We start from the raw sequence: 27,278 nt of genomic DNA on the forward strand, positions 1-27,278 counted from the left end.
AACTTAAGCACATAACTTGCTGCCTTAGATTGTAAAATATTGTTTTTTACAAGAAAACTTTTCTAATAGTTAAGGAGATGGATTGTAAAACATTACCCCCCCCCCCCATGAATTTAAAATTCATTTAAATTACCAAATTTAAATGAATAAATTTTAAGTGTTCTCGACATTCTCAACCTCATTCATATCCACAGTTCAACACTGCCATCTGCTGTTCATATTTCAACAAGTTATGTCGCATTTTTTGCTTTTTTAAAATAATACATTCAAAAGTCAACCAAAAATGACCAGAAATCATATTTATTAGGAAGGTATATAATATCAAGCTAGTGTAGGTCAACATATTCAGAACAATGTCATTCTCAATCAAAATATTAAAATTTTTGAAAACATGTTATCTTTGTAATTCCATGTAATATCACACAAAGTACAAATGGCACAATTTTTATTTATTTTTTATAAATAAGAGTTCCTCCGATTTTATGAAGAAATTAAAAAAGGCACTTTGATGCTACAAAGATTATTGAAAAGGTTTCAGTTTTTGCGGGAGCGATCAGTCCACATTTCTTTCACCAGAAGAGTTCCTCTCATCTACACACACTGATCTTTTCCTGTAACAATAAAACAGATAAATGTGAGTTTTTTTTGTATATATATATATATATATATACACATACACACACACACACAGAGTACCGGTAAAAAGTTTGGAAACATTGCTATTTTTAATGTTTTTGAAAGAAATTGCTATTTTTAATGTTTTTGAAAGAAGTCTCTTATGCTTATCGAGCCTATAAAAAATCTAAAGAAGCCCAACTGTTTCCAACATTGATAACAAATCAGCATATTAGAATGATTTCTGAAGGATCATGTGACACTGAAGACTGAATAATGATAAGGAATGAAACTGAAAATACAGCTCTGCGTCACAGAAATAGATTATATTTTAAAGTAGATTAAAATAGAAAGCCATTATTTTATATTGTAATATTTCACAATATTAATGTTTTTTATTCTTTATTTTTGATCAAATAAATGCAGGCTTGAGCATAATATACTACAAATTATATATATATATATATATATATATATATATATATATTGTATATAAATATATATTTTATGCATGTCTGTGTGTAGGCTATATACTGAATATTATTTATTTAAAAACATAAATACATACACACTTGTAAATACTCATATATATATATATATATATATATGTAAAATACCAAGAGCTTTCCCTTACCCGCAAGCTGCAATCTGATTGGCTGGCTGGATTACCATTACAAAGAACAAAAATGTTTGTACAAATAAGGCCAGGCCTGCTTAGACGTGTGCAACACACCAGATAGACGCATGCAAGGAATGTTTGTGATGAAATTGCGGCCTCACTCGAGAGGCTGGCAGTGCAGGCCTGCAGCACAGGGGCAGTGCTCCTGCGGCCCCTCCTCGTCCCACAGTAATAACTCCATCAGCTGGTTAGGGTGACTGGGGCAGCCTTGGCCTTCCTGTGGCTTGGGGCGGCACACGGGGAAGAGCAGGGCTGGAGAGAAAAAAAACGAGGAATATTAAAAAGAAGAGGGAGGGAGAGATAGAGACTACAGAGAGAGGTACAGCAGAAATTAGGGAGATAAAGATTAGATGGACTCCAGAACTCAGGAAATTAGGTGATGTGTCAAAACCACAGCAAATATTGTTGGTGTGTATCTTGTGTGATTAATGCATATTTGGCAACAGTAAGACAACTGTGGAACACTGAACTGAGTGAGGAGCGAGGAGTTCAATTGTAAATTCATAAGGAAACAATTATTTAGTACTTTGAGGAGAAACCTTCGGACTGGGAGGCCCAGTGAAACGGGATATTTTCAGATGTTTTACAATATAACCAACTGCTTATCTAACATTGTTGCTTATATAGGCACTTCTATGTCCCAGGGGTTGATTTTTAATAAAACTTTTTCTTGTGTTTATATGAAGTTAAAACTTTTTCTTTTGTCTTTATCATTTATTTTTGGTAGTTCTGAAATGCATTTTATTCATAGATTTAGTTTTACCATTTTCCCAGACTTTAGATCCTAAAACACGAAAATCCACAATAAAAATATGAATTATTACTACTTTAAAACTGATATAATCTATACAAAGATTACACAACCTTTGTGAAAGGCACAGCAGTGTTGAGGACTACAGTCGCTCTGGTACTGGCAGATTGTTCCCGACTGTCCTTTGGTTCTGTTCTCAGCACATACACCCCACACACACAGCTGATCTGCACAACACTCCACGTCCTTTGTGCACTCCTAGATGAAAATAATATCAATATATTTGAACAAAAATTGTGTGTGTGTGTGTTTCCATCTTTCATATATATATATATATATATATATATATATATATATATATAAAAGATGGAAACACGATGCATCTTCATCCTGTTCAAAAATGTTCACCCCCTCTGGCTTTTAATGCATCATGTTTCTATCTGGAGCATCAGTGAATGTTGTATTTGAGTCCCTCAATTGTCCTCGGTATGAAAAGATGGATCTCAAAATCATACTGTCACTGCTGGAAAGGGTTCAATTATGCAAAAGATGCTGGAAACCTGAAGAATTTGCAGGACCTAAAGGATTTTTCTGAAGAGCATTGGCCAGTTTAACTGCTCAGGACAAAACAGTTGAGGATCATCTAGATAATGACACAGTATTAAGAATCAAGGGTATGTAAACTTTTGAACGGGGTCATTTTTATAAATTAAGCTATTTTTTGTCTTGTGGACTATATGTAAACATATTTTATGTAAAATATCTTATTCAGGAAAGTACTAAATAAAAAATAACATGCATTTTGACCGATCCCATTTTTTTAAAATTATAATTATCATTTTGCAGATTTTGCAAGGTGTGTGTAAACTTTTGACCACGGCTGTATATATGCGTTTTTTCTTCTCTTTTTTGAACATAAAGTGAGCACAGACCATATTAGTCGTCTGGCACGGGATGCATTTGGAGGTGATGATCTCATAGAGGCAGAAGCTGTCGTCCCCACAGTCCTCGTCAATCAAGCACTCCTGTGTGAACAAGAATGAAACTGATGGACTATATTTTCATGATTCGACATCAGATTCATAACATCATAAAATTCCCACATTTCTGACAGTGGCGGGCAGTACTAGTGTGATGCTTTTGTTCACCATTCACTTTCATTGTATGGAAAAGAGCAGCGTGGACATTCTGCTAAACATCTATCATAATCTACAGAAGAAAGTCAGTCATAGAGGTTTGGAACAACATGAGGGTGAGAACGAGGACAGTATTTTTGTTTGTCTCATTTATAGGGGATTTTTTCTTTTAACTATCCTACAGTATTGTCACTAAAGTACTGTAATAATAAGTCTTGTTTTGTACTTTAGGTCAAGAAATTCCAACGAGGTGTTTCGCCTCCCAGACAGATATTCAGCTGGGGACTTAAAGAAACAACCACCTACCATTAACTGAAAAACACATTTGTGTTGGGAACATCCACCTCATCTATGCCTCCCACGATGAGTGAATACAATAATGTAGTAACAAAAACAGTCCTTTGTGTGCTTGTACTTTGTTAGACACTGGAAATTGATACAATGGAAATTGTGACAACTTTAAAGCCGAAGGAAATAAGACGTAATATTTTGAACATTTCCACTCCGCTGAAAATATTTACAAATAAACTAGATAAAGAATAGCGAATAGTCTCAAACTGCCCTGCGGTTTAATACAGACAAACAGGAGTCATTTATTAAAGTTAATGCCTGATCATGATCTCATCAGCAGTGTCATAATTAATTCCACATTTACAGATCTGGAGGTCCAGAAACCCCATCTCTGCATTTCACTCATGTGAGAACTGTAACAGCGACCTACCACTAACCCTACCACTACCCTTCCCCCCAGAGTTACAATGCCAGGAGTCTAGACTAATGTGAGTGAGTCACGTGAAGAAAAAAAAAAAACTCTCAGCAATTCCTCACGAACAAAAAACAACTTTCCTTCTGGTTCTGTTCCAACAAGTTCTTCTGGAAGACAGAATACAAACTGAAAATGTGTAGAAAACATAAGACATCATCACAAAATTTATTTAAAATGAATGAGTGAGATTTAGATATGAAATTAATATATGACCGTTACATATTCTAAGTGATGTATAATTATTAAACATATATAAATACATTATACATATTAATTTATATCAATTATGGATATATAGATATAATGTATACAGTACATATCTTGTATATTTTATCTTATTTAATAATAATTCATAAATTCTTAAATAATAAATATACAGTGTGTAAAATGAAAACCAACATATCAATTGCTATATATGTGATATATATATATATATATATATATATATATATATATATATATATATGTATTAGAGGACCACTTACCAAAAAAGTAATAATAATTGTGTGTGTATATATATATATATATATATATATATATATATATATATATATATATATATATATATATATATACACAATTATTATTACTTTTTTGGTAAGTGGTCCTCTAATACATGAAATAAAGTATTGATTATTCACAGGTAGATTTTATTGAGCAAAAAATGACCAGCTGTCCATTACAACACAGACCATGCTTATCAACTGCCTGTGAGCTCAGATTTGCCACTATGCAAAATGGGAGAGAAACACTAAGAGCTTCCTCATGGCAACATGGCTGCTGGCACTAAGTCTCGACCACACAATCCCAGTGCACCACTTTCCATGCATTTTTTCCAGATGTTCTAATTTCACTATATATTGTGCTGGTGCTAGAAGACTGCCTGAACAAGATCCTCTAATGGCACTGCCATCTGTAAAATTGTTGCAGAAATGCAAAGAGACCTTAAGTGTAATGTTTATATATATTCCGGTTTTATTCTGGAATAAATATAATGGTAGCTGTCTGATGTATCTTACTTAAATCAAAAGCTAAAGCTTTTAAACACAGTTAGTCTGTTATTCAAGAGAATTGAGAGTCTACTATAGAAATGAAGGATGCTAAACATGACATTTAGTCTTGAAAACAAAGACATTATGGCCCGGTTTTATAGACAGAGCTTAGATTAAGCCAGGATTGGGCCTTAGTTCAATTAGGGCATTTAAGTAGCTTTTATAAACATGCCTTAAAAAAACATTACTGGTGTGCATCTTGAGACAAAACAAGGGCACTGACATATTTAGTTTAAGTCAGTGCAAGTTGCTATAAGACAGCTCAAATATGCATTTTAGTCTGGGACTAGGGTTAAGCATGGTCTGTGAAACCGGGGGAATGTGTTTATGTTGAATGATCCAGTGTTTAAAAGACTAATTTCTGTAGAGGGCATCTTTTATAAGCCTTATAAAAAGTAAAAGTTTATATTTTAGTCACAGCAACAATACAAAATGTGAGGAAAGAGGACTGATGTGGACCATCTGTCCCTCAACTTTATTTACAAGAATTGTCCATGTTTAGAAAAGTCTCCATAATGATGTGCCACATGTTTCCCATGCAAATAGAAGGTCTTAGTTTGATGACTGGTGAAGTGGAAAATCCATGTTGGTTTTAATAAATAAACTCTGCTTTCAAACCCCAGGTTGCCAAAGTGACGACAAACTCACTTCAGGGTTCATAGCACTGGAAGTTTGATATCGGTTTTATATGGTCACTTTTTGAGAAATTAAAATGGTTTATTATTATAACTTAAAGTGATATGGTATATTAAGGCTATAGATGAAATATAGACTCACATGATCTACTTCATTCCACCGTTCAGTGTCCTGAATGAGAGTTCTGGAAAAATGAGTCTTTCCGGTCTTATTATCTGTTTCCTACAGGAAAACCAGGAGTAAGTTCAAGGCACATCAATCTACAAAGGCATGAGCACAATGAAGTTCTGTTCATGTCAATACAGTGCAAATACATATAAATCACATCAAGTCCAAGCCAATAAACATATAAAGTACCTTGTCAATTCTCTCTATCAGATGCACGGTCCGATTCCCCACCTTGATCTCTGTTGTAGTTTCATTGTGAAAACTGGCAGGAAAGTTACGTTCATGTAACAGCGATTTTGATGACTCATTCTCCATCTGATTGTGCATATTTATCAAATAAGATTAATATTGTCTAGATGTGAATAATGTTTTGACTGTTCTTTTTATTAGACATTGAGAATTATGAGGTAAATCTTGCGTTTAATCCTCTAGTGATGGAAAATTCTGATGAATCAAAACGATTCAGACACATTACACGGTTTTTGTCGATAGTTTTATTAATATTTGCCTGGTTTCACAGGAGGGCTTAGTTCAATTAGGACATTTAAATAGCTTTTATAAGATGCCTTAGAAAAAAATATTGGTGTGCATATTTTAAGATATGTCAGTGAAAGATGCTTCAGGTTAAAAGAGCTCAATATAAGTTATTTACTAAAACCAAATCCGTTATGAGATTCGTTCGATGTTTTGTGAAAATGTTTTAAAAAAAGATTCCATGAAACGACCCGACTCAAATGTCGTTTACGAATCGGACATAATATAGCGCAAAAGCAAATGACATGGCGCAAAACAATATTCAGTCTGCTGAGATTGTTGTTTCCCCAGTCATACCTGGTGGACAGCCTCCTCTAGTTTCTGCTGCGTGTCCTCCATCAGTTTTTCCACCTCCCGGAACATCTCGTTTAAAGTGGTTTGTCCGTGTGCCACATGCTTCTCCAGGGTCTTGGTGATGTCCAGATGTCCCACTCTGTGAACTGAGCTGCCCAACACAAAGCACACGCAAAGGGATAATATCACACACTTCAGCATCGTTTTTTACTTAGGCGAGTTACCTCTGGCGAAAATCACAGACCCTGTCTGTGCCTGGGACGTGGTTTATTTCGAAACATGTGAGGGGAAAAAAAGACCGGAAAAGGTTTTTGGCTCCCAGTATTGCGTCTGATGGCTCAATTATTAAAGCAACAGCGCAGTTAAAAAATGTATTTGTTAGCTCGATATAAAACATAATTTAAAACAGAACGATATCTTGTTTATTGATATTGATATAAGTCGTTAAGTGCATTACAATATTTTTCTACGCCTACTGTAGACTAAAGTATAGGCTATGTTTTTGAAAAAAAGTCTCTTGCTCATCAAGCCTGCATTTATTTGATCAGAAATATAGAAATAAAAAATAATATTGTGAAATATTATTACAATTTGAAATTACGGTTTTCTATTTTAATGTAAGGCTACTTTGAAATATAATTCATTTCTGTGATGCAAAGCTGAATTTTCAGCATCATTTCTCCAGTCTTCAGTGTCCTTCAGAAATCTAATATGCTGATTTATTACCAATGTCGGAAACAGTTGTTCTGCTTAATACTTGTTTTATAATCTGTGATACTTTTTTCAGAATTCTTTGAATAAAAAGTTTTTAAAAAGAAAAAAAGTACAGCATTTATTTAAAATAGAAAGCTTTTATACCGTTTTTACTTTTATTCGTCGAGTCAAGTCACATTTATTTATATAGCGCTTTTAACAATACAGATTGTTTCAAAGCAGCTTTACAGAGATAACAGGAAAATAATGCAAAAAAGTTTGTTTCCAGAAGAAAATAGCATCACAGTCCAGCTTGGGGTGGGGGTCTCAGTGCCCAGGGTTTCAGTGCCTAGGCTCTAAGTCTCAGTGCCCAGGGTTACCAACAGGACAAAACATTTTTTTTTGTTTTTTTTTGTTACAAATTCCTAGAGTGTAAATGAACGCATCTGATTGCACTTACAGTAAAGGCACCTCTTCTAAAAGTGCATTAAGCGTGCACTTCCTTTAAGAGTCCAGTAGATGGCGACAGAGTTCAAGATCTCGTTCGCCGCTGTGCTAATGAAACACCTGCCAGCATGTGTGTGATTACACTGTTGGCGTTCGAGTCAGAACTCTTCCACTGTTGTAGTAGGTAAGACTAAATGCATGCTCATCATCTTTATCAAGACTTAAATACTATGTAGTATAGTAGCATATTGTATATATCATTTAAAAGAATGAGAAACGTCATTTGGCGTGAAGATGGGCTTTTAATGTTCTGGGAGTTTAAAATTAGAGTGCATGTTAAAGGACATTTTACTTAGAGCAGGTCAGGTGTCTGGATCATGAGGCGTCTGTAGGACAGCTGGTTGTATGTGTGTGTGTGGAGAGAAACTAAATTAATGCTTACAAAATTGGGAATATTCCAATCATTAATGCACAACGTGTTTAATTTTGTGGTGGAGTGTATGTACTTGTTAAAAATTCCATTCGTATTAATGAAATGCCGTTTTGCAATCGATGTGTTGTTGCTCCTCATATCATATTTTACAAGACCAAATTTTATTCAAAAACCAACATCTAAAGTTTTTAATATATATATATATATATATATATATGTTGAAAGCATTGCAATTACAGCTTTCGTTCAGCTCAAACCCTCAAGACAGTTTCTCCATAGAATGAAGTAAATCACAGACGCCTGATAAAAAAAAATCAACAGTGGGATTCGCCTTCCAAGTTGATCTGAACTTCCCATTTGGCGTCATGGGAAGCGCCGCCTCTAATTATAAAGGGCATAAAGAGCCAGTGAGTCGCGAGGGCGACCTATATCAACAACCGGGTGGATGGAATCATAAGATACAAACATTTCTCTCTGCGAGATAATCTTCAGAGGTCAGATACTGTATACGGATAATATCGACCGCTGTCAATCAGATTCTGCGGCTGTCGCTAAAGCCAAAGTCACTTTACAGCGGAAAAAGTAAGTTTGTTGATCACTTCATTTGAGCGCGTCAAAGCACGAGCTGCTGGGAAACGACAAGTGACGCTATATTGGGCACGCGCTGCACTGACAGGATACACTGCTGCCATACATATGGAAAAAACATTGTGATATTATTATATGAAATAAATAGGTTTAGTTATACTATGTATAATTGCGTTATGATAATTATATTATTATAATGAACTAACAAATTTGTTAACAAGGCTGTATTGGATATCAAGTCGGGTGTTTTATTACATCTTATCCAGATTAGTTTCAAGAGTGGTGTAAATAATTTACTACAGCCTTTGGAGTGCTTGTCAGCTGTCCGGGTTTAGTTTGTAGTTTATCTCCTAGATAATGCCAATACAGCACTAAAGCATGATTTTTTTTAATCATTATCTTTTGCCTGATACAGCCACTAGCTAAAATGACAGCATTCCCTTTTGGGAATCTATCTGAAGGATGGTCTACCAGTTTGAAACTAGCTAAAATATTCCAAAACACAGTTACTAAGAGACCAGTTTTGGTCTTAGTTATGACTGTTCTCAGGTAAACTTGTTTTTGATGAGCAATTGTCCAATGGTGATTGTGTTTCTTCATGTTGATGGAAGTTTCCTAACTTCTGTGATATGTAACATGAATAGTTTTGGTTAGACTGGAGTGGTGTTTTTCTCTCCTTGTTGTCCAGAATTACTCATTGTTGGTGTGTATTGCTCAGACTGCAGAGATCAACAGGCTCAGACTGGCATCAAATATGTCTCAATTGATGAGTAACTTGATTATTGCCTCCGCAGATGTTTCTTTTGTATTTGTGTGTTTAGTTTAATATGTAATGAATTTCAAGTTGTCTAGATAAATATTTGTACTTTTTTTTCTAAGACTAGTATGTCTGTATCCCAAATTCCCAGCAGTGCTGCTGAACTTTAACACCATCTAGTTTATATGGGTTCTCATAACACAATGTACGAGATGCACCATTAGGTGTTTGCTTTTCTTGATCCTTTAGTCTAGAGCTTTTCAATATGTTGTACCTCTGTTGCCTATAGGGCAAAACGATACTGTTACACAATCCCCGCTCCCTGGAATATGCCATTGACTTATAAGGGCCGTCCTGAGCACAGAGAAAGACAGAAATACACTACTATGGTGTTTGTCTATCAAATGGATTTCTGTTTAATCAACCACAACTTCATCACTGGCATGAGGAAAGATCTGCAGAGAAGTTACAATCGTGAGAAAGTCACAATTGTGAGGTACAGTATAAAGTTGCAATAAATAAAGTCGGTATTGTGCGATATAAAGTCACAATTAGGGCTGCACGATATTGGAAAAAACTGACATTGCAATGTTTACTTGTTCTGCCATTTATATATTGCGATATGAAGAAATAACCTAAATAGCTATATTTGGAAAGAATAGAAAAAATATTCTTGAATGAGTGCAAATAAAATAATTTTAAAAAGCTGGAATATTATTATTATTTACTCTTATTTACTTTTAAATAAGAATACATAGAATTGATTTTTATTGTGATTTTTATTTTGAATCATATATTAAACAAAATAAATATTGTAGTATTGTAACTTGTTCTGTAAAAAAAGAAATTGAGTCTTTTAAATTAAAACAACTGTACAATTACAATACTAATAACATTTACATCTTAATTTTATTTCCAAATGTTAAACCATCACACTTTTATTTCACTCAAATGGATGTATGTCTCAGGTAGCTGTAACCTGTAACGGATGTATTTAACTCAGGGAAACATCACAACCATTTAATTTAGACGACACCGAACAATGAACTGAATGAAGAGTGTGCTTAAATAGACAGAGGAACTAATGAGTAAATTAACTGGACAACAGGTGAATGGAATATTTAATCAAGGGAACAAACTGACACACACTAGGAAACTAGGTCATACAGCTGAACAGGGAAAACAGAACTAAAATGCAATGAAACTCAACCAAAACAGAATATAACCGTTACAGTGTATATTTCAATATATCGTGCAGCCCCAGTCGCAATTGTGAGATACAGTTATGAACAATGAAGTCACAATTGTGAGATATAAAGTTGTAGAGAGGATTGTGAGGTAGATAGGGAAATGACTCTAACACAAATAATGTTGGAGATCCTCTGAGCTGTTTAGGCAGTTATTTGGGATTTTTTTAAAGATAAGATTCAGTAGAAGTTAAGTTAAAATGGCTTGACTCCAATTATCCACAGATTTGAATGCTGAAAGTTTATCTGCTGCACTGTGGACATCTCTCAAAATAACAACCTCCCCGTTCCTCTCGAACTGCCACGATCCTCTCATGCGTTTCATGTGGGTAGTATATCGCAACATGGCAGTCTCTGTAAGATATGGCTTTTCGTAGAAGTTCATCTATTGGGTTTTGTTCGTGACGTTCACGATAAACGTAAAAGAGAATCTGAACACCTGTTAAAGTTGCTTCATGTTGACATTTGATATCTTGAGAGGATTGATACTAAATGTATTTAAATGACTGACTTATTTTAATTAACCTCCTAAGAGGCTATGTAGTTTTTGGTCATGGCAAATGTTATAAGAGGTTTCCATTAGTAAAATTGCAGTGTGTAAGCTCATATCCAACCTAAATCCGTTCACCCTAGTGAATACATGGTTTACATTTGGCCATCCTGTTGTAGTGTTACGGAAAGACTTTAATCCAGAGAACGCGCTTTTTTTTTTTAGTTGAAACTGTTGGTCATTTAGACCTTCTTATCTGAAGCAGCACCACTTTTAGAGTCTTTAAATTCCTCATGCATGTTTCCATTTATAATTCTTCCTTCTACTTCCCAGTGGGTTAGAGAACGTTACAGGAAGTGGAAAGTTGTTTGTTGTCGTAAGGATCATATCATCCACACAACAGGATCAGTTAAAGATGCTGCCAGAAATCTTGATGTCTGCAAGGAACAGTATCTGTCAGAATTTCTGGAGAATAGGACAAAAGCTCTAAAGAGCTTTTAAAACGGATGTTAATGGAAAGATTATTCTGTTTTTAAAGTTTAGGCAAACTCTGCAAATGATTTTCTGCGCAAGCTAACTAGGATTATTTACCCCAGGTCTTCATTAGCCTAATGTCAAGGCTTTGAACCTGCGGCACATTGCTCTACTGCTATAGAATCACACCATGGCAGTACTTGAAACTTGAGGCCTGTCTATTCTGAGCAGGATCACCAGAATGTTTCTCCAAGAGCTTATCCACTTTATATGGAAGCCTGCGTCTGCTTCAGAGTGAAAAATAATATCGGCAATTGTAGGAGAAAATGTTAAGAAATATAAAGCAACAGTGGGAGAGATTTCAGTTTGAAATAAGAAATCACACAAAGTCAAAATTACAATACAAAAGTCGCAGTTGTGAGATATAAAGTGTCAATTGTTAGCAATGAAGTCGCAACTAATATGGCAATTTTGAGGTATAAATTGGAAATTGAGATTTAAATTGGCAATTGTGAGATAAAGTGGAAATTCTTATCAATAAAGTTGCAATTGTAATATATAAAGTGGCAATTGTGAGATATATATTGGCAATTGTTAGATATAAAGTCGCAATTTTTAGATATAAAGTGGTAATTGTGAGCAATAAAGTGGCAATTGTTAGCAATGAAGTCGCAATTGTAATCTACAAAGTGGTAAAATTTAAATTTTTAGTTGTAAAGTGGTAATTGTGAGATATAAATTGGCAATTGTAAGAGAGTCACAATTTTGAGACAAAAATGGGCAGTTGTGACTGAGCAAGGAGATCTAAAGTTGTGATTATGATAATTCTGTTGATAATTATACAATTACCTAAAATTATTTTTAGAGGCAGAAACTGGCTTCAATAATGTTAATACAGCAAGGTTTGTTAATTGTGCAACAAGCTGCATTTGGTAGATCCATCGTTTTATTCTCAAATTTCTTAACAATCTTCCACATGCAACACAGCATGACATTTTATAAAATTGTACTACCCTACAGCATATTCAGACCTTGTTCAAGGGCCAGTTTTCCTCTGAAGTTCTTTCTGCAAATGCCTCACAATTTATTTATTTATTTATTTATTTATTTTGCACATATCACAGTATATATCAGTTATATATGTAGTGGGAATTTTAGGCCTGGTGTTGATTCTGATGGGTTAAGGATTCCTGGTTCCACAAGGGTGTTGCCCAGTTCAATGTCACTCGACCAAATCTGTACTGATGACGTTACTCTAGAGAACACATTACGGGTTTGACCTACATCTTCCCCCTTCATTATGCCTAATGTATGATGATAAGTTGTGCTGTTTTGCGGCTTTGTAGAGTTTGTTTGAACAAGAGTGATTGTTTATCATTCTCAAGAATGATCTCAAAATACTGTAGCTGATTTTACCCCCTTGTGTTTTTCTTTCTACATCTGTTTGCCAATGATATTAGCCCATTAGTTGAGCTGTTATGCCATATTTTGAAATCCTAACAAGTGCATTTTAGCACTGATGTGATCTAGAGGGGCTGCTTTGAATTCTTTGTCCACCACAAAGCAGTAAAAAGTGCACAAACAGGAACGACTTGGACCTCATACAAATATCAGATATCCTGCCTCTGGAAATACTGTTGAAAATCACACTTTTTTATGCATTTTTTGACTGTGTACTTCCAAAAGTTGGAAAAACACATTGGAAATAAGGGAGTAATTCCCTTTAAGGAATAAAACATCTGAGACATTTCTTTAAAATGTTTTATTTCTCAGGCCTTTCTGGCAAAGTGTGCAATCATGTCAAAATAAAATACTTTTCTCTTTCACCCTTTGTTTAATATCCTAGATATTTAAATTTTATACAATTTTTTTTTATACTATACTAAATTTATAAGTGAGTTTTGGATGATTGCCAATGTAATCTAAATCTAAAAATATAGGAAATGAGCATGCTTTAAATATCCAATATCGACCAATGCCATATAATAAATACATAATGCATTATGCTTACTTATAGGTCAGCTGGTTAACAATAACGAACGCCACTTGAACCAGTGTAACCGAACTCTCCTAGAGAGCAGCATTGCTCTCCGGTTACTTTTGTTTGCTGGTACGGTAATACTTCAGGCAGTAAACTACTGATCTATATTGACTCTGAAGTGTGTACTTTCCCTTTTCCCTACAAACAGGAACAACCGTTTGTGTGTGTGTGGGGGGTTTTTTTCTCCTGGTAAACCCCCTCAAAGACACTTTTTATAACCTTGTCCCCATGAGGAAAGCCACTTATAAATCATATTAAATAGTTTTTTGAAAATGGGTTGTGGTGAGGAGTCGGGATCGAATAATATACAGTTTGTACAGTATAAAAATCATTGTCTATGGTAATTCACCTTGAAACATGGAAGCTCAACGTGTGTGTGTATTTTGAACAAATGTATTCTTTAGGATAAACCCCTTGAGAATCACCATTTCAATATACAAAACACACACAAAAAACACATCAACAACAACTAATATACAGTATACACATACACACACATATATTTTTAATTACTATATTAATCCTTTTACATGATCCTTCTGAACTTATTTTGTTCAGTATGAATAGAGTTCAAAAGAACAGCATTTATTTGAAATTTAAATATTGTCTTAGTATCACGTTTAAACCATTTATATTTTGTAATTGCTGAATAAAAGCATTAAAGGAACACTCCACCGTTTTTTGAAATAGGGGTTATTCACCGTCTTTCCTACATTTAGATTGGTTGGCAAACACATTTTTGTCTCAGTGCATGCGTTGTTTTAGTTTGGCATGCACTGAGACAAAAAATGCGTTTCTAAATGTAGGAAAGATGGTGAATAACCCCTTTTTCAAAAAACGGTGGAGTGTTCCATTTTTTTCGTACTAGGTATCACAGTTTCCACAAAAATGTTAAGCAGCACAACCGTTTTCAACATTGATAATAATAAATGTTTCTTGAGCACTAAATCAGCATATTAGAATGATTTCTGAAGGATCATGTGACACTGAAGACTGGCGTAAAGATGCTGAAAATACTTTTGCCATCACAGGAATAAATCACATTTTAAAATATATTCAAACAAAGTTATTTTAAATGCCCTGATGAGAATAATAGAGGAGTTTAACTTCCCTTTTGTGTGCTCCTACATGTCACATGAATAATCTTAGTGGTGTAGGAATGTTGGCTCTTGGGAATTCCAGTTTTAAGTGGTGCTGCTTTCTGCCGAATCCATTGGGATGCGTATGAACCTTTTGATGGTTCTCTCAAAGCTGAAGCTCCTTCAAAAAGATCCGTCAAGACCTAATGGTGAAAGACTGCATGTCTGAGCTGTCGGAGTCAATTTGTTTGGGAGTCACAGTGACATTAGCATGAACTAGTTTTTAATGTCTGTTAATGATAGACGGGATGGGCAAATGTACATGACCCTGTTGAAAAAAAATCTCTGAAGGCAATGGCGCAGGTTGCGTGCAGTTGTGCCATCTGTCGAGAGGCTGGTCCTACTGATCAGTAGAGACCATATGATTTGTAGCTTCTAAATGTGGTCCGTCTTACTGTTTCTCACATACAAGTAGATTTTGTGCCAGGCAACTTTCCTGGCTCATCTTGCTTCAAGAAATATCCCCTGATGCCTTTTCAGCATGGTTAAATTTAGCAATGGGAACTTTCCCACACTGCATTGGCTGCACTGACCATTGGTGACACAAAAATCCGGTCTTTGGAGAATTCAAGGACTAGAAATTTGCGTCAAGTTAATTTTATTATATATCTTCAGCATCATTACTCTAGTCTTGTCTCTTATGTGTGTGTGTGCGTGTGTTTTTTTGGAGGGTGAATGGTAGGTAGGACCAGTGAAAATGTCAACAAACAGTGGATGTGACCTCAGGAGTGTTAATTGAAAGATGCTGGACTGCTATTGAGCTCGAGCTTTTGGCAAGTTTTTTTCACTCGTTCAGATGACCTCTGAAGACGCGGATTAAACGTATTAAACGCACATTCACGTATCGGTGTGCTCTGGTTTCACTCTCAATCAACTCTCCGTTCACTTGCTGAATTTACCTGAAGGACACATTGAGAAATGCATGATAGTCTCACCTTCATGCCATTCCAAACCTATTTACACTCTTCTGCACTGCATGAAGATAGTTTTCTGGCTCACAGGTTGTCTACAACTGGGCCAATCTTGGTGTCCTGATTTTGAACATTCCTTTGTTCTGTCCCATTTGTTCTGCATGCAGTAATCCTATCAAGCACTAGACTCTGAGTTAACGTGACTCTTCTGGCCTATTTTACAGCGCATGCCAAGTGTTTTTGTGTCTTTTCATTTGATTTACCAGCAGTACTTCAGGACAGAATGCACTGTGTTTTACAAGACATGGTCCAGATAGCCAAAGATTGACACATTGTTGTTAGGATGGTTGACTCATTTAATGACGTTTTTGATGCTAAATAGAATAATCCTCTTACATGGGACACCCCCTTCTAAAATAATCTTTAAAAATGGCTAAATGAAAACATTGTTTCCTAAATAATTGCTTAAAATTGTTAAAAAATATATATATTTATTTTAAGTTGACAATTAATGTTTTTTATTATTATTCTATATATGCATTTATTTACTTTTATCACTTCATTTATTTGTATTTCTTCATTTACTTTATGTACTTTACTTTTATTTGAATTAGTATTACATGCCATACCAAATTATTTGGTAAATAAAAAAATTCTTTTCCACAGACCCCATGGGCCCCAGTTTAAAAAACCCTGATCTTTCTAAAATTTAGTTGTGCACCTCTTTAATTCTTATAAGGACAGTGATGTTCTGAGATAATTGACCTTTATATTCAAACAGCTTCAACAGGCTGCAATCAGAGCCCTAAAGCAATAAACGAATCTAGCCGATGTCAACTGCCTACCATTTTTGGTCACTTCACTGCTCTGTATACCCATATATAGGATGCTTTTCCCCACACACAGATTGTGGATTGCAGATAATGAAATGTATGACACTTTCATCCCAGTCTAGAAACAAATTAAACCATCTGTTCCTTTTCTTTCCCCAGTTTTGGAAAGGAATGCCAGCACCAATCAACCTCTGACTGAATCCCCTGTCAACAGAGGGAAAGAGATGGGAGAGACGGAGGACGAGCGTGCGTCTCAGGCCGGCCAGCTGTTTGAGAACTTTGTGCAGGCCACTACCTGTAAAGGAACTCTCCAGGCCTTCAGCATCCTCTGCAGGCAGCTAGAGCTGAACCCCTCCGACCACAGAGGCTTCTACAGCAGCCTGAAAGCTGCCGTCACTTACTGGAAGGCCCAAGGCCTGTGGGCGAAACTGGACAAGAGAGCCAGCCATAAGGAGTATAATAAGGGCAAAGCCTGCACGAAAACCAGAGTAAGTCTCTAGAGCTCTATACGTGTCCTTCAAATCGCACACTTCTTAGAGAAAGCAGAAATTACTTCAAAGAAATAAGGGCACTTTGAAAGGCTGGTTCAGCAAACTTGACAAACTTTTCAAGTGTACGTTTATGGAATTCTGACTAAAAACGTCTACCTATTGAGTAACAAAATAGAATTGAAATGGCACAAAAACTCATTTTCATATCCACATTTGTTAGTCAAATCACTTTTGCCTGATATAGTGGCAGAGATCGCTGTAGCGGTGGTCGTCTTTGTGAAAATGTTTGTGTTCGTTCTATTTATAAAACGAAACAGGAAATGAGGATCAGCATAATTTTGTTTTAACCATCTTTCTGCTACAGTTGACCGTTGGACTGAGGGATCAACGGTTAGGAGGACATGAGTCAGGATTTTTGTCTATCTAGAGCTCTTTTAGAAGAGTAGCAGATGCATTGAAATATCCATGTTTATGAGATCTGAATTGTAATATTAGCATTAGCATGGTTTCTCTGAAATTTCGCCTCTGAAATCCCATACAAGTGATTTTTCTCATCAGGGTGATTTAATAATGTTGCTTTAACTTATGAGAATGGCATGATCTCTATGCTGGAGTGCCATACTAAGCTAATCTAGGCTTAATCTATGTGGAGGCTGCATGCTAGCTAGTGTTTGGGCTATTATTATTGTGTTAGCTTGGGAAAATAAGTCGTCTTTTGTTTAACAATAAGCTCAGGGTGACTGTTAAATTCTACTAAGCATTAACTAGACAACTGCTTTATCGTGTAGACATTTGTGAGCAGTCAATGGGAGAGTCAATCTCAGGTCACTTGACTTAGCATACATGTTGAGATTGTTGTTAGCAAGTTTTGCATGGTGGTTTTGCACTGTGTCTGTGGACTTATTGACCTTATTTGAGCTTGATAAGGTGTTGAAAGAATTGGAAACCCTGAAGAATATTAGTTTTAAAGTTTATTGTCAGGTTAAGGAGATTTCAATGCTAATCTCTACATTTCTGGGGCTTTGGCTATTCATTTCTAGTGTTTTATCTTGGTCTCTGCTATTGTGGTGCAAGTTGTAGTTTGTTTGCATAGGTTTGCATTTCACATTGTGTGCTTAGTTTATTGCTCACATATTTGTTGACTTGTTCCACAACAATAGTTTTAAAGAAATATTTCACCAAAGAATGGAAAAAACAAAAAACATTAAAAGGTTAATAATAATGGGCCTACAAATTGTGTACATCTTCTGAAGTCATATGATAACTTTGTGTGTCAAACAGACCAAGATTTTAGCCATAATTCAGTTTTGCATATTCAAACTCAATGCGTTGCAATCGTTCACGATGCGTGGTTGTCAATGATTGGTCATCGTGTCTTGATGTCACAATGTCATGTCATTATTGACAGACAACTTAATATAATACATAATATTTCAATAGATGTAGAGGGCAAGATTTACAATAAAGAATGCCTTAAATTAATTTCTAATTTGAACTGTTACTGTGCTTTCTTTGACTCATAGTGCTTTATTTTCTGACTGTTCTATCACAGTGGTCTTCCATGCTTGAGAGACCATACGATTAATCCTCTAGCTTGGCTTTTGAATGCGGGTCAGCTGCTGTTAGCATTGCTCTGGCACAGAAACGCCTTCCTGAATGTCTTCAAAAGTAGAAATGTAAATGTGACACAGTGATGCTGAGAGGAAGACTTACTCCAGTGATTATGTCCAGAACAGGAAACATGGGCACGCCGACTCATCAGGCAAAGGCTAAGATAAAGAGTGATGTCAGACATTTTTCACATAAAATATTAAATGTATTAAATGCATATTTAGGTTAGGGTCAGTTTTATGAAGGCACCTTGTTCGGACATCCTCTGAGGTGTAATAAAATCATATATGTGGATATCAATGGTTAAAATATTACGTTCCTCCAGGCCAAGACTTTTGAAATTGTGTCAAACACCTACAAGTTAGAGCAGCAATTAATTGTGTTTAATACACTCTTCTTGCTTCACCCTTACACGCCCTTGGCATCTAATTACTGGTAATAAAACTGATAAGTGTTTTTGCCGTTTTATGACCACTTTTGAACGAGCCTTTTATGGATATGTCTGTTTATACACCATATTAAGTCAAGTAAATGGTAACACTTTTTACAGTACAGTCATAAACCCCTGTTTTGTTGTGAAGGACAAGTAAAGACGTCACCCACAGTCCTGGCTTGTATTAGAATTTACTTGGATTGGGGTTTAAAGTAATACGTAGGGTGATGAAATCATACCATGTGGTTGTGCCAGAAGAGTGGGTATGCACAAATTGGTTTTGATGGGTCAGGAAGTTTATGTAATTGGACTGAGGTAGTGAGGTCATTTAAGTCTTTGCTTGCACTTGTAGAAATTCTCCAAAAAGCCTAGCAGTTATGTGCAATAAAAAATACCAAACTTGTTTGTTTCCACAGTGTCTCATCATTGGTGGTGGCCCATGCGGCTTTCGGGCCGCCATAGAGCTGGCTTTGCTTGGCGCCAAGGTGGTGGTGATTGAAAAGAGGGACACCTTCTCTAGGAACAATGTCCTGCACCTTTGGCCTTACACCATCCATGATCTCAGGAACCTTGGAGCCAAGAAGTTCTATGGAAAGTTCTGCGCTGGATCTATAGACCACATCAGTAGGTTACATCTGCTCCAGTTACAGTACCATGCTTTTGACGATACTCTTCACTGATAACCCTATCCAGTCATCAACAGGAACATAAGATATGGTTTCACTGTTGGAACTTATTAGATGTTGCAATCACATCCAGAGATTTGTGTATGAGCTTGTTGGATGAGATTTTCAGACACTATGATGGTCTTTCTCTTTCAAGCTCTGCCAACTGAACCTATTGTAAGTCTGATATGTTCCTATTTATGGTTCCTGAGATAACACCAGTCCAACCCAACCAAAAGAGATGTAAAACATTCAGAGTAGCCGGGATTATGCAAATGTAATTTTTCAATGCTTATCTCTTGAAAGATATTGTTTGCCTTTTTATAACTTACGTTTGTGCAGCACAAACATGGCTAAATGTGTATATATACATACATGCCTAAATGTTTTATTTGAACAGATAACTTGAGGTTGTGAGCAGTGTTGGGAGTAACGCGTTACAAAAGTAATGCATTACAGTAACATATTACTTTTTGCTGTAACGCAGTAGTGTAAGGCATTACTTATCAATTTTCAGTAATATTTTACTCGGTACATGTTCAGTAAAGCTTGCGTTACAACAGACTTTTAGTTTTAATTGTAAAACAAACAACAACAAAAAACAGCAAGACCGCGAGACATTAACGAATGAAAAATGCAAGTAGGCTAAATTACCTGTTCGTGGTCAGTCAATAGCCGCGTGTGGTGTCCAAGTCTGTAAATAAAGACTAAATGGCAGCGTCTGATATATTTGTATAGCGATTTATTTTTTACAGGAGTGCCGTGAATCATGATTTCGGCCTCTATGCTCGCGCTGGCCATTGGAAAAGCGGCTAATGGTGAAGATGGCATGAAGAAGACTACATTCGCGAGATGGACGTATGCGCATTAGGCTATTCGTTCTGTGTTTTCTTTCTAAACAGTTAGGCTATGTTTATGTGGTATTTTTCATGTTTTCATCACAAAATCATGTTTTTGATGCGGTGGTGACGCGTTCATGTAAGGGCGGCGGCGCTGCCGATAAAGCACCGAAAAGCTGTCACCAAGAACCGGCAAAAGCAATGATTATGAATATGTCAAATATAGCAAGGATACATTTTAATTGTTTATTAATAAAGTCAAGATGAAGTTGACGATGCTGCCTCGCGATCTTCGCAGTAGTGAATGCACCAGAGAGAAATGCACATTTCATTTCATAAGCAGAGAGCAGTCTGTTTTCTTTCGTTTTGAATTGTTCTGTTTACAAGTAGACATTTCAATATAGATATATTTTTCAGGTCCGTGAATAGGCTACCTTATACGCTGAGTTTCGGTTCATTTATTAGACGCGCTCCAGTTCACGCGCTTAAATCCAGGCAATTGGTTGACGAAACATTGATTAAATTTAAGATCCAATTAATACAAAACGAAATTCACTTTAAAGAAAGGCTTTGTGTGTGTAAGGTCTCTGTTAGAGTTTTAAAGCACTCTTTTAGTGCCGCTTCAGAGCGGTCGCGTCCATAACGGAGAACTGTCACGTCTGTAACATTGTTTTTTCCTCACAAATGAGAACACGAAAAATAAAATAAAATGAATATTTTATGTTCTGTGGAGAGCCAACCCTTCTTCATCCGATTTGCGCAGTGTAATTCACAGAATTACACACAAAAAAAATCGTTGCCTCCTAAAAGTTAAAGATTTTTTTTGTCATGCATGACTGTCTATTTCCCTAATATTAAATATAAAACGCATGTGTAGACTGATATTTTTCTAATGTCTGGACTCCTTTCAGGGAGGAGCCTATGGATAAACAGACGTTTCAATATTTTGGTATTAATGCATTTTCTGAGAATTTATATTTAAAGTTTTGACTGCAAATGTCATGTCCATAACGCTGGAATTCCCAAATTTTAAATAATTTATCCTCAACTAGTTTTGTGGTGTAGGTCTACGTATTTTATAATGTTAAGTTAACTTCAGATAATACTAGGCCTAATAGTAATTTAAAGATGTGGTAGCATTGGATCTGGACGGTATGGATAACGCTGGGAGTTGGAAGGGGTGTGTCGCGATTCTGCAGGTTCGTGGATCTGAGGCCATGTCCACACGGACACGGGTATTTTTATAACCGGAGTTTTTCCTACAGCGTTTTTAAAAAAAATCCCGTCCACACATGCTCGGTCTCCGTCTACATGAAAACGTAAAAACACGCAATCAAGCGCGGTCAAGAGCATGCCACGCCAACAGGCGGTGATATAAACCTTAACCCTAAAGTCACGTTGGCCAATCAGAAGCGCAAATCTGATGTCAAACACAGCTGATAACGGCGCACACTCTGACGTCGCAAGGCAAAAACCCCGGTTTCACTGTCTACACGACAACACTGTAACCGGCGTTTCTGAAAATCCTCACCCTGGCAGGGGTTTTCAAAAATGTTCGGTTTCAGTGCGTTTTCGTGTGGACGAACGGCCGAACCGCGTAAAAAAAGTCACGGTTATAAAAATACCCGTGTCCGTGTGGACAGGGCCTGAGTGTCGCGATTTCGGTTTCATATGATATGGCATATCCTTACAGCCCTAGTCATTTTAGAATGTTCATTTCTACTCCTGTAGCCTATAGTTATTTTGGTGAAAGTAACTCAAAAGTAATACAGGAGTAATGTAACGCATTACAATTCTGAGACAGTAATATTGTAAGGTAATGAATTACTTTTAAATAACAGTAACAAGTAATATATAATTTATTACAGTTTGGGAGTAACTTGCACAACACTGGTTGTGAGTCTTTTGAATGATTCTTTAAAATAACCAAGCCATGAAGACAACACAATAGAAAGAACCTGTCTGAAAGATTTTACATATTGTTCTTGTTTTGTGCTTTTTGTTTTATTGTGCTTTGATTTCTTTTTAATATTTCTTATTTAATTTAATTTTAATATTTTCGCTAATTATATTTTATAATATTTTTTAATTACTTTATTTTTTTAATTCTATTAATTTTATTTTGTTTTATTTAAAATTTTACATAACCCAGTCTTTTTTTTATCTCATCACGTTTCATTCAAACTCACAACAGTATTGTAAAGGTCTCGTCCAACATCAGCACAGTTATAGGACATGACAAATTAAACCGTATTAATGGGTTTCCTTGTGGATTTGATGGTGACTTCCTTATATTTTTCAGGTATTCGTCAGCTGCAGCTCATGTTGTTAAAGATCGCTCTTATTGTTGGGGTGGAGGTACACGTCAACGTGGAGTTTGTCAAGCTTCTCGAGCCGCCTGAGGACCAAGGCACTGATGGTAAGCAATCATCATGTCGTCTTAGTGCTAACCATCTAGCTTTGAGGACTACATTGGCACTACATTCACCATGGTGTTACCTCAGCTCACATTTACTGTCCATGATGCAACCTGACAGACCTGAGACATGTGGAACACCAAGGCATCATAACATAATCCCACACAGCCATAAAAATAACTATAAATACGTCCAAGAAAGCCATCACCTGTTTTCTTTACACCTCTTGTGGTCTGGAAAGGGTTGGGTAATCATTACCTTTCGTCTTATGTCATTCTTTGGTGGATTTACACACCCTTTTGCCAGTGGCCCTATACGCACATCCACATGCACATCCCGGCAAGTGTGTTTAAGAATGAGATCACAGAAAAAGAGCAGCTGTTAACCGGTTTTCGAATTTATTTACTCTGTTTACACTGTGGGCTGTGTTTCTTGCAGCCTATTTAACACTCTTAGTTAAAAGTTACTCTTTAAAAGTGTCTTTTATGTATTTTAACACGTTCCATGGGCCTAACACTGCTTGAATGTCAAACTACCAAGGGATTGTTGTATCTTCCTACTTCAAGATCCTAATGGATTTACGGGAGCAAAAGCAGGGCTAAACCAGATCATGAAAATTGACTCCTTTCCCACTATGTACCCTTGACGCACACACGCCGCTGATACCGAGAAGGTTTGTGCCGTTCCTCCGCGTCACTGGCACTCAACAGTCTGCATTTTGCAAATGATAAACCCTCAGTTCTGTACTATATATAAAGTCCGGGGTCAGTGGGGTCTATAGCACCTCTCCTGCAATGCATTGCTGGTTAAAAGAGCATCACTGGCCTTATGTCAAATTATAAAGGCCTCACACATGAAGGATCATGAAGGTTGTATTTTCCGATACAAGTAAGCTTTTCTCCCTGGCGGCTTGACAGTTACAAACTGAGCTGGCTGTACTTTTAGAGTTGTGGTAAACAAAAGAAAGGCCAAGTTAGGTTGTTTTCCTCCGAGCTGAGCCTCTTTTGAGTTTGACCTGGTGTCTGCATTCCAGGGCCTGGATGGAGGACGGAGGTCCGCCCGGCTGATCACCTGATCTCAGACTATGACTTCGATGTGATAATTGGAGCAGATGGAAGGAGAAGCACTCTTGATGGTAAGCGAATATTCAGTTATCGAAAAGCATGCATAGATTCTAAGTGGCGAGATGTTTTACTGTTCCGTAAATCAGCTGAGGTTAATTATATCTTCATGTGTCTTTAAATATATTCTCTTGAAAATGGAGGAATGAAATGATCATATCTTCTAAACAAACATCCCTCTTGTATGGAATGACACTTCCTCTTCGGAATCAATATTGATCTTGGCTGAAATATTTCTGGATCTCAACTGGTTGAACATGATTTTATTCAAAGGTCAAGGGTTTTATTTCCAGGGAATGCACATACTCTCTATATATCATTCGACATTATTATACATTTAAAATTATATAGATATATTATTATGGTTTACCTATTTTATATTTTACAAATATTATTAGTAATGCAAGTAGTATAGCAATATATTATATATTGAAATGAAATATTGTTTATAATATAAATAATTACTGAATTTGTAATGGTACTTTATTTATTTATTTACTATTATAAAAAGTAGTAATGTTTCTATTATATTAATATTCAATTATATATATAATATTATAATTATTCATTTGGAGTATTTATTATTATAAATGAGAATTATATTGCAATACAAAATATTAATTATATATTATTTCTTTGGCTCTATTTTGTGTACCAATCTAGCTTATACTTGAAAGATGGATTTGTTTACTGCAAATATTGTCTTCATGATAAATTGCTTGCTATGTTCCTCATTTGTAAGTCACTTTGGGACAATGCATTAACGTAGATTTATCAAATGAGCAGCAATAAGCCTACTTCCACATTCAAACATTTATTGTCTCCAATAAGCACATTATGGTATAATTTTGGTGCTTTGTTCTCCACACATCTGGTGGACCAAACCAACAAAATTAACTCTTCAGAACATCAACACCATACAAGAAAAATTACACTTTGTCTATGAATGACACACATTTAGCACTTTCAGACTGGAATCTTTCATCTTATGAGATTTGGTTCTCTCAAGCATGATAAACCTGCTTAAAAAGGCTTTAAATGCTCACTCAGTCAAGAAAATTGCCCCAGTGATTCCAATTTCCAAAAACTGTGTCCTACATCCAGTCTTCCACTCCTTCAGAACACTGGTCAGCTCTTTGTTTGACAGGAAGTTTGTTAACCCACCACAGGAGTGCTGGGACAGGACTACTTTCATTGCTTCCTGCTGGAGTTCACAGACATGAACTGATCCTAGATCAGACTTAAATCTGCTCTCAAGTTACAATAAGAAACCTTTGAACCATGCTGTGCTAAATTACACTGAGACGTGTGAGAAGCACTCAGACTGACATGTGAATTATGGTTTTATCATTATTTTTTAAATGTGGGATAGTGCTGGTAAACAAACGCTTGGTGTTGAGTGCTACAATGAAAGCAAAGACCATATTTTGCAATATGTTGTTGTGCAAATGTTTTTGTTTTGCACAGGTCAGTGAGGTCAATGTGCATTTATTTTGGCAAATATATGCTGTTAAAGCAATTACATTATCTATTGATAAAGAAAAAACACATTCATCATTTTAAAGGCAAATTGCATCTTATCTTATACTTAAAGATGTCAGTAAAAAAAACTTTCAAAAATGTATTTATCTGCAACTCAAACATTACATGCCAAAGTATATTTGCTATTGGGAATCTTAGGGAAACAAACAAATAACAATTCTGATGTATGTTTGTTTCCAATCAACTCTAAATAAAAATCATAAATGCAAAGCGGGAATCCTCTCTCTTCTGCAGGCTTCAGGAGAAAGGAGTTCAGAGGGAAACTAGCCATCGCCATTACCGCAAACTTCGTCAATCGTAACACCACAGCTGAGGCCAAAGTGGAGGAGATCAGCGGAGTGGCCTTCATCTTCAACCAGAAGTTCTTCCTGGAGCTCAGGGAGGAGACAGGTCAGGTGACCTACTGTGCATGACGACAACTTCACTCCAACAAGAGCTGGATGACAAAATGATTTAATGTTTTTAATACAAATGACAGGTCAAATACTGACACATACTTGGAATCATTCCGTAATGGTTCCCCTCCTTAAAGTGGAGATGAGCAAAACTGGATTGTATTATTTTTCTGAGACAGATGTAATTTGTCAAAGTTATTAATAGAGCTTAATTCATCTTACACAGCGATTCATAAAACACCAGCAACAAAAGTAGTCATTCATTGTTAAACACTTTGCACAGTCATGCTAATTGACCTCATTTATCTTTTGTACAGGGATTGATTTGGAAAACATCGTCTATTACAGGGACAACACGCACTACTTTGTCATGACTGCAAAGAAGCAAAGCTTGCTGGATAAGGGTGTGATCATCAATGTGAGTTGTGGGTTCTGCTGGGCTCTTCATGGTGAACGGTTTAGTGTCTTCAGTGTGTCAATGTTCTGAGCATGGAATGCCACAATATATTGTTTAAATATTTAAGTTTAAAAAATGTAACATTTAAATGTTGGAGTTTAAAAACATTTTTGCTGTATGCTATATAACTATCTACAACTAACTATGCTATATTTCTTTTACTACAAATATTATAGTAAAGTATTTAAATTTGTAGATTTGTCTATATTAATTTGTAAAGCATTTATACCTCATGGTAGAATTTGTTGTTCTGCCTTTTAGTCTTATAAAATCTGTTTTGATCTTATTTTTTTTTTAAGATAATTGTAAATGTTTGTTTTATCACAAAAAATGTATGTGTAAAATGTCTTTTAGTAGTAAGGTAAGGACTTTGATTAGAGTTAGTCTTTAATGATTCTAATTAGCTTAATTTGCAAATGATAAAAAAAGATCCTCACTATTATGTGCAAACAATATTTTGTGTGTGTGTGTAAGTGTACGTGTGATATGGCGAATACGAGGTTCTCCTATAATAGACGTTACAAAGTGGATATTTTGTTCTTTGAGTGCATTAGAAAGAGCCATTTCATGTTTATTATGAAAAGAAACACTATCAGGAAGCCCTGTGTTGGTGTCTGTGTTAG

At 35.9% G+C, this 27,278-nt stretch overlaps 2 protein-coding genes across 14 annotated transcripts in view; one reads left to right on the forward strand and one right to left on the reverse strand.

The window, feature by feature from the left end:
• Window positions 1–284: 284 nt before the first annotated feature.
• Window positions 285–6,951, reverse strand: dkk3b (dickkopf WNT signaling pathway inhibitor 3b). Its single transcript, XM_077210595.1, has 7 exons — window positions 6,635–6,951; window positions 5,993–6,118; window positions 5,777–5,857; window positions 2,978–3,070; window positions 2,159–2,303; window positions 1,396–1,546; window positions 285–611 (listed from the first exon to the last, which is right to left on the reverse strand). The coding sequence occupies exons 1-7, from the start codon at window positions 6,830–6,832 to the stop codon at window positions 554–556; spliced, it is 852 nt and encodes a 283-aa protein (XP_077066710.1). The 5' UTR covers window positions 6,833–6,951; the 3' UTR covers window positions 285–553.
• Window positions 6,952–8,595: 1,644 nt separating this feature from the next.
• Window positions 8,596–27,278, forward strand: part of mical2b (microtubule associated monooxygenase, calponin and LIM domain containing 2b) — a 46,541-nt gene continuing 27,858 nt past the window's right edge. For 12 of the 13 annotated variants that reach the window (XM_077210596.1, XM_077210597.1, XM_077210598.1 and 9 more), the window contains exons 1-7: window positions 8,614–8,786; window positions 16,844–17,172; window positions 19,636–19,843; window positions 23,026–23,142; window positions 24,174–24,275; window positions 26,038–26,193; window positions 26,516–26,616. In XM_077210596.1, the coding sequence (XP_077066711.1) occupies window positions 16,909–17,172; window positions 19,636–19,843; window positions 23,026–23,142; window positions 24,174–24,275; window positions 26,038–26,193; window positions 26,516–26,616 (948 nt within the window). In that variant the 5' untranslated portion in view covers window positions 8,614–8,786; window positions 16,844–16,908. Of the gene's footprint in view, window positions 8,787–16,843; window positions 17,173–19,635; window positions 19,844–23,025; window positions 23,143–24,173; window positions 24,276–26,037; window positions 26,194–26,515; window positions 26,617–27,278 lie in introns of all 13 variants that reach the window. The other variant, XM_077210602.1, reaches the window with a different exon arrangement.

Source organism: Siphateles boraxobius, unplaced genomic scaffold (assembly GCF_051911475.1).
Source record: "Siphateles boraxobius isolate OS27281-9 unplaced genomic scaffold, OSU_SipBor_1 65, whole genome shotgun sequence".
NCBI classification, from domain to species: domain Eukaryota; kingdom Metazoa; phylum Chordata; class Actinopteri; order Cypriniformes; family Leuciscidae; genus Siphateles; species Siphateles boraxobius.

Coding starts and splice junctions, on each gene's coding strand:
- dkk3b (XM_077210595.1), bottom strand. CDS start 6,832: ATGCTGAAGTGTGTGATATTATCCCTTTGCGTGTGCTTTGTGTTGGGC. Junction 2,304..2,977: donor CGTGCCAGACGACTAATATG/GTCTGTGCTCAC, acceptor ATTTTCATCTAG/GAGTGCACAAAGGACGTGGA. Junction 612..1,395: donor CTGCACTGCCAGCCTCTCGA/GTGAGGCCGCAA, acceptor TTATTGTTACAG/GAAAAGATCAGTGTGTGTAG.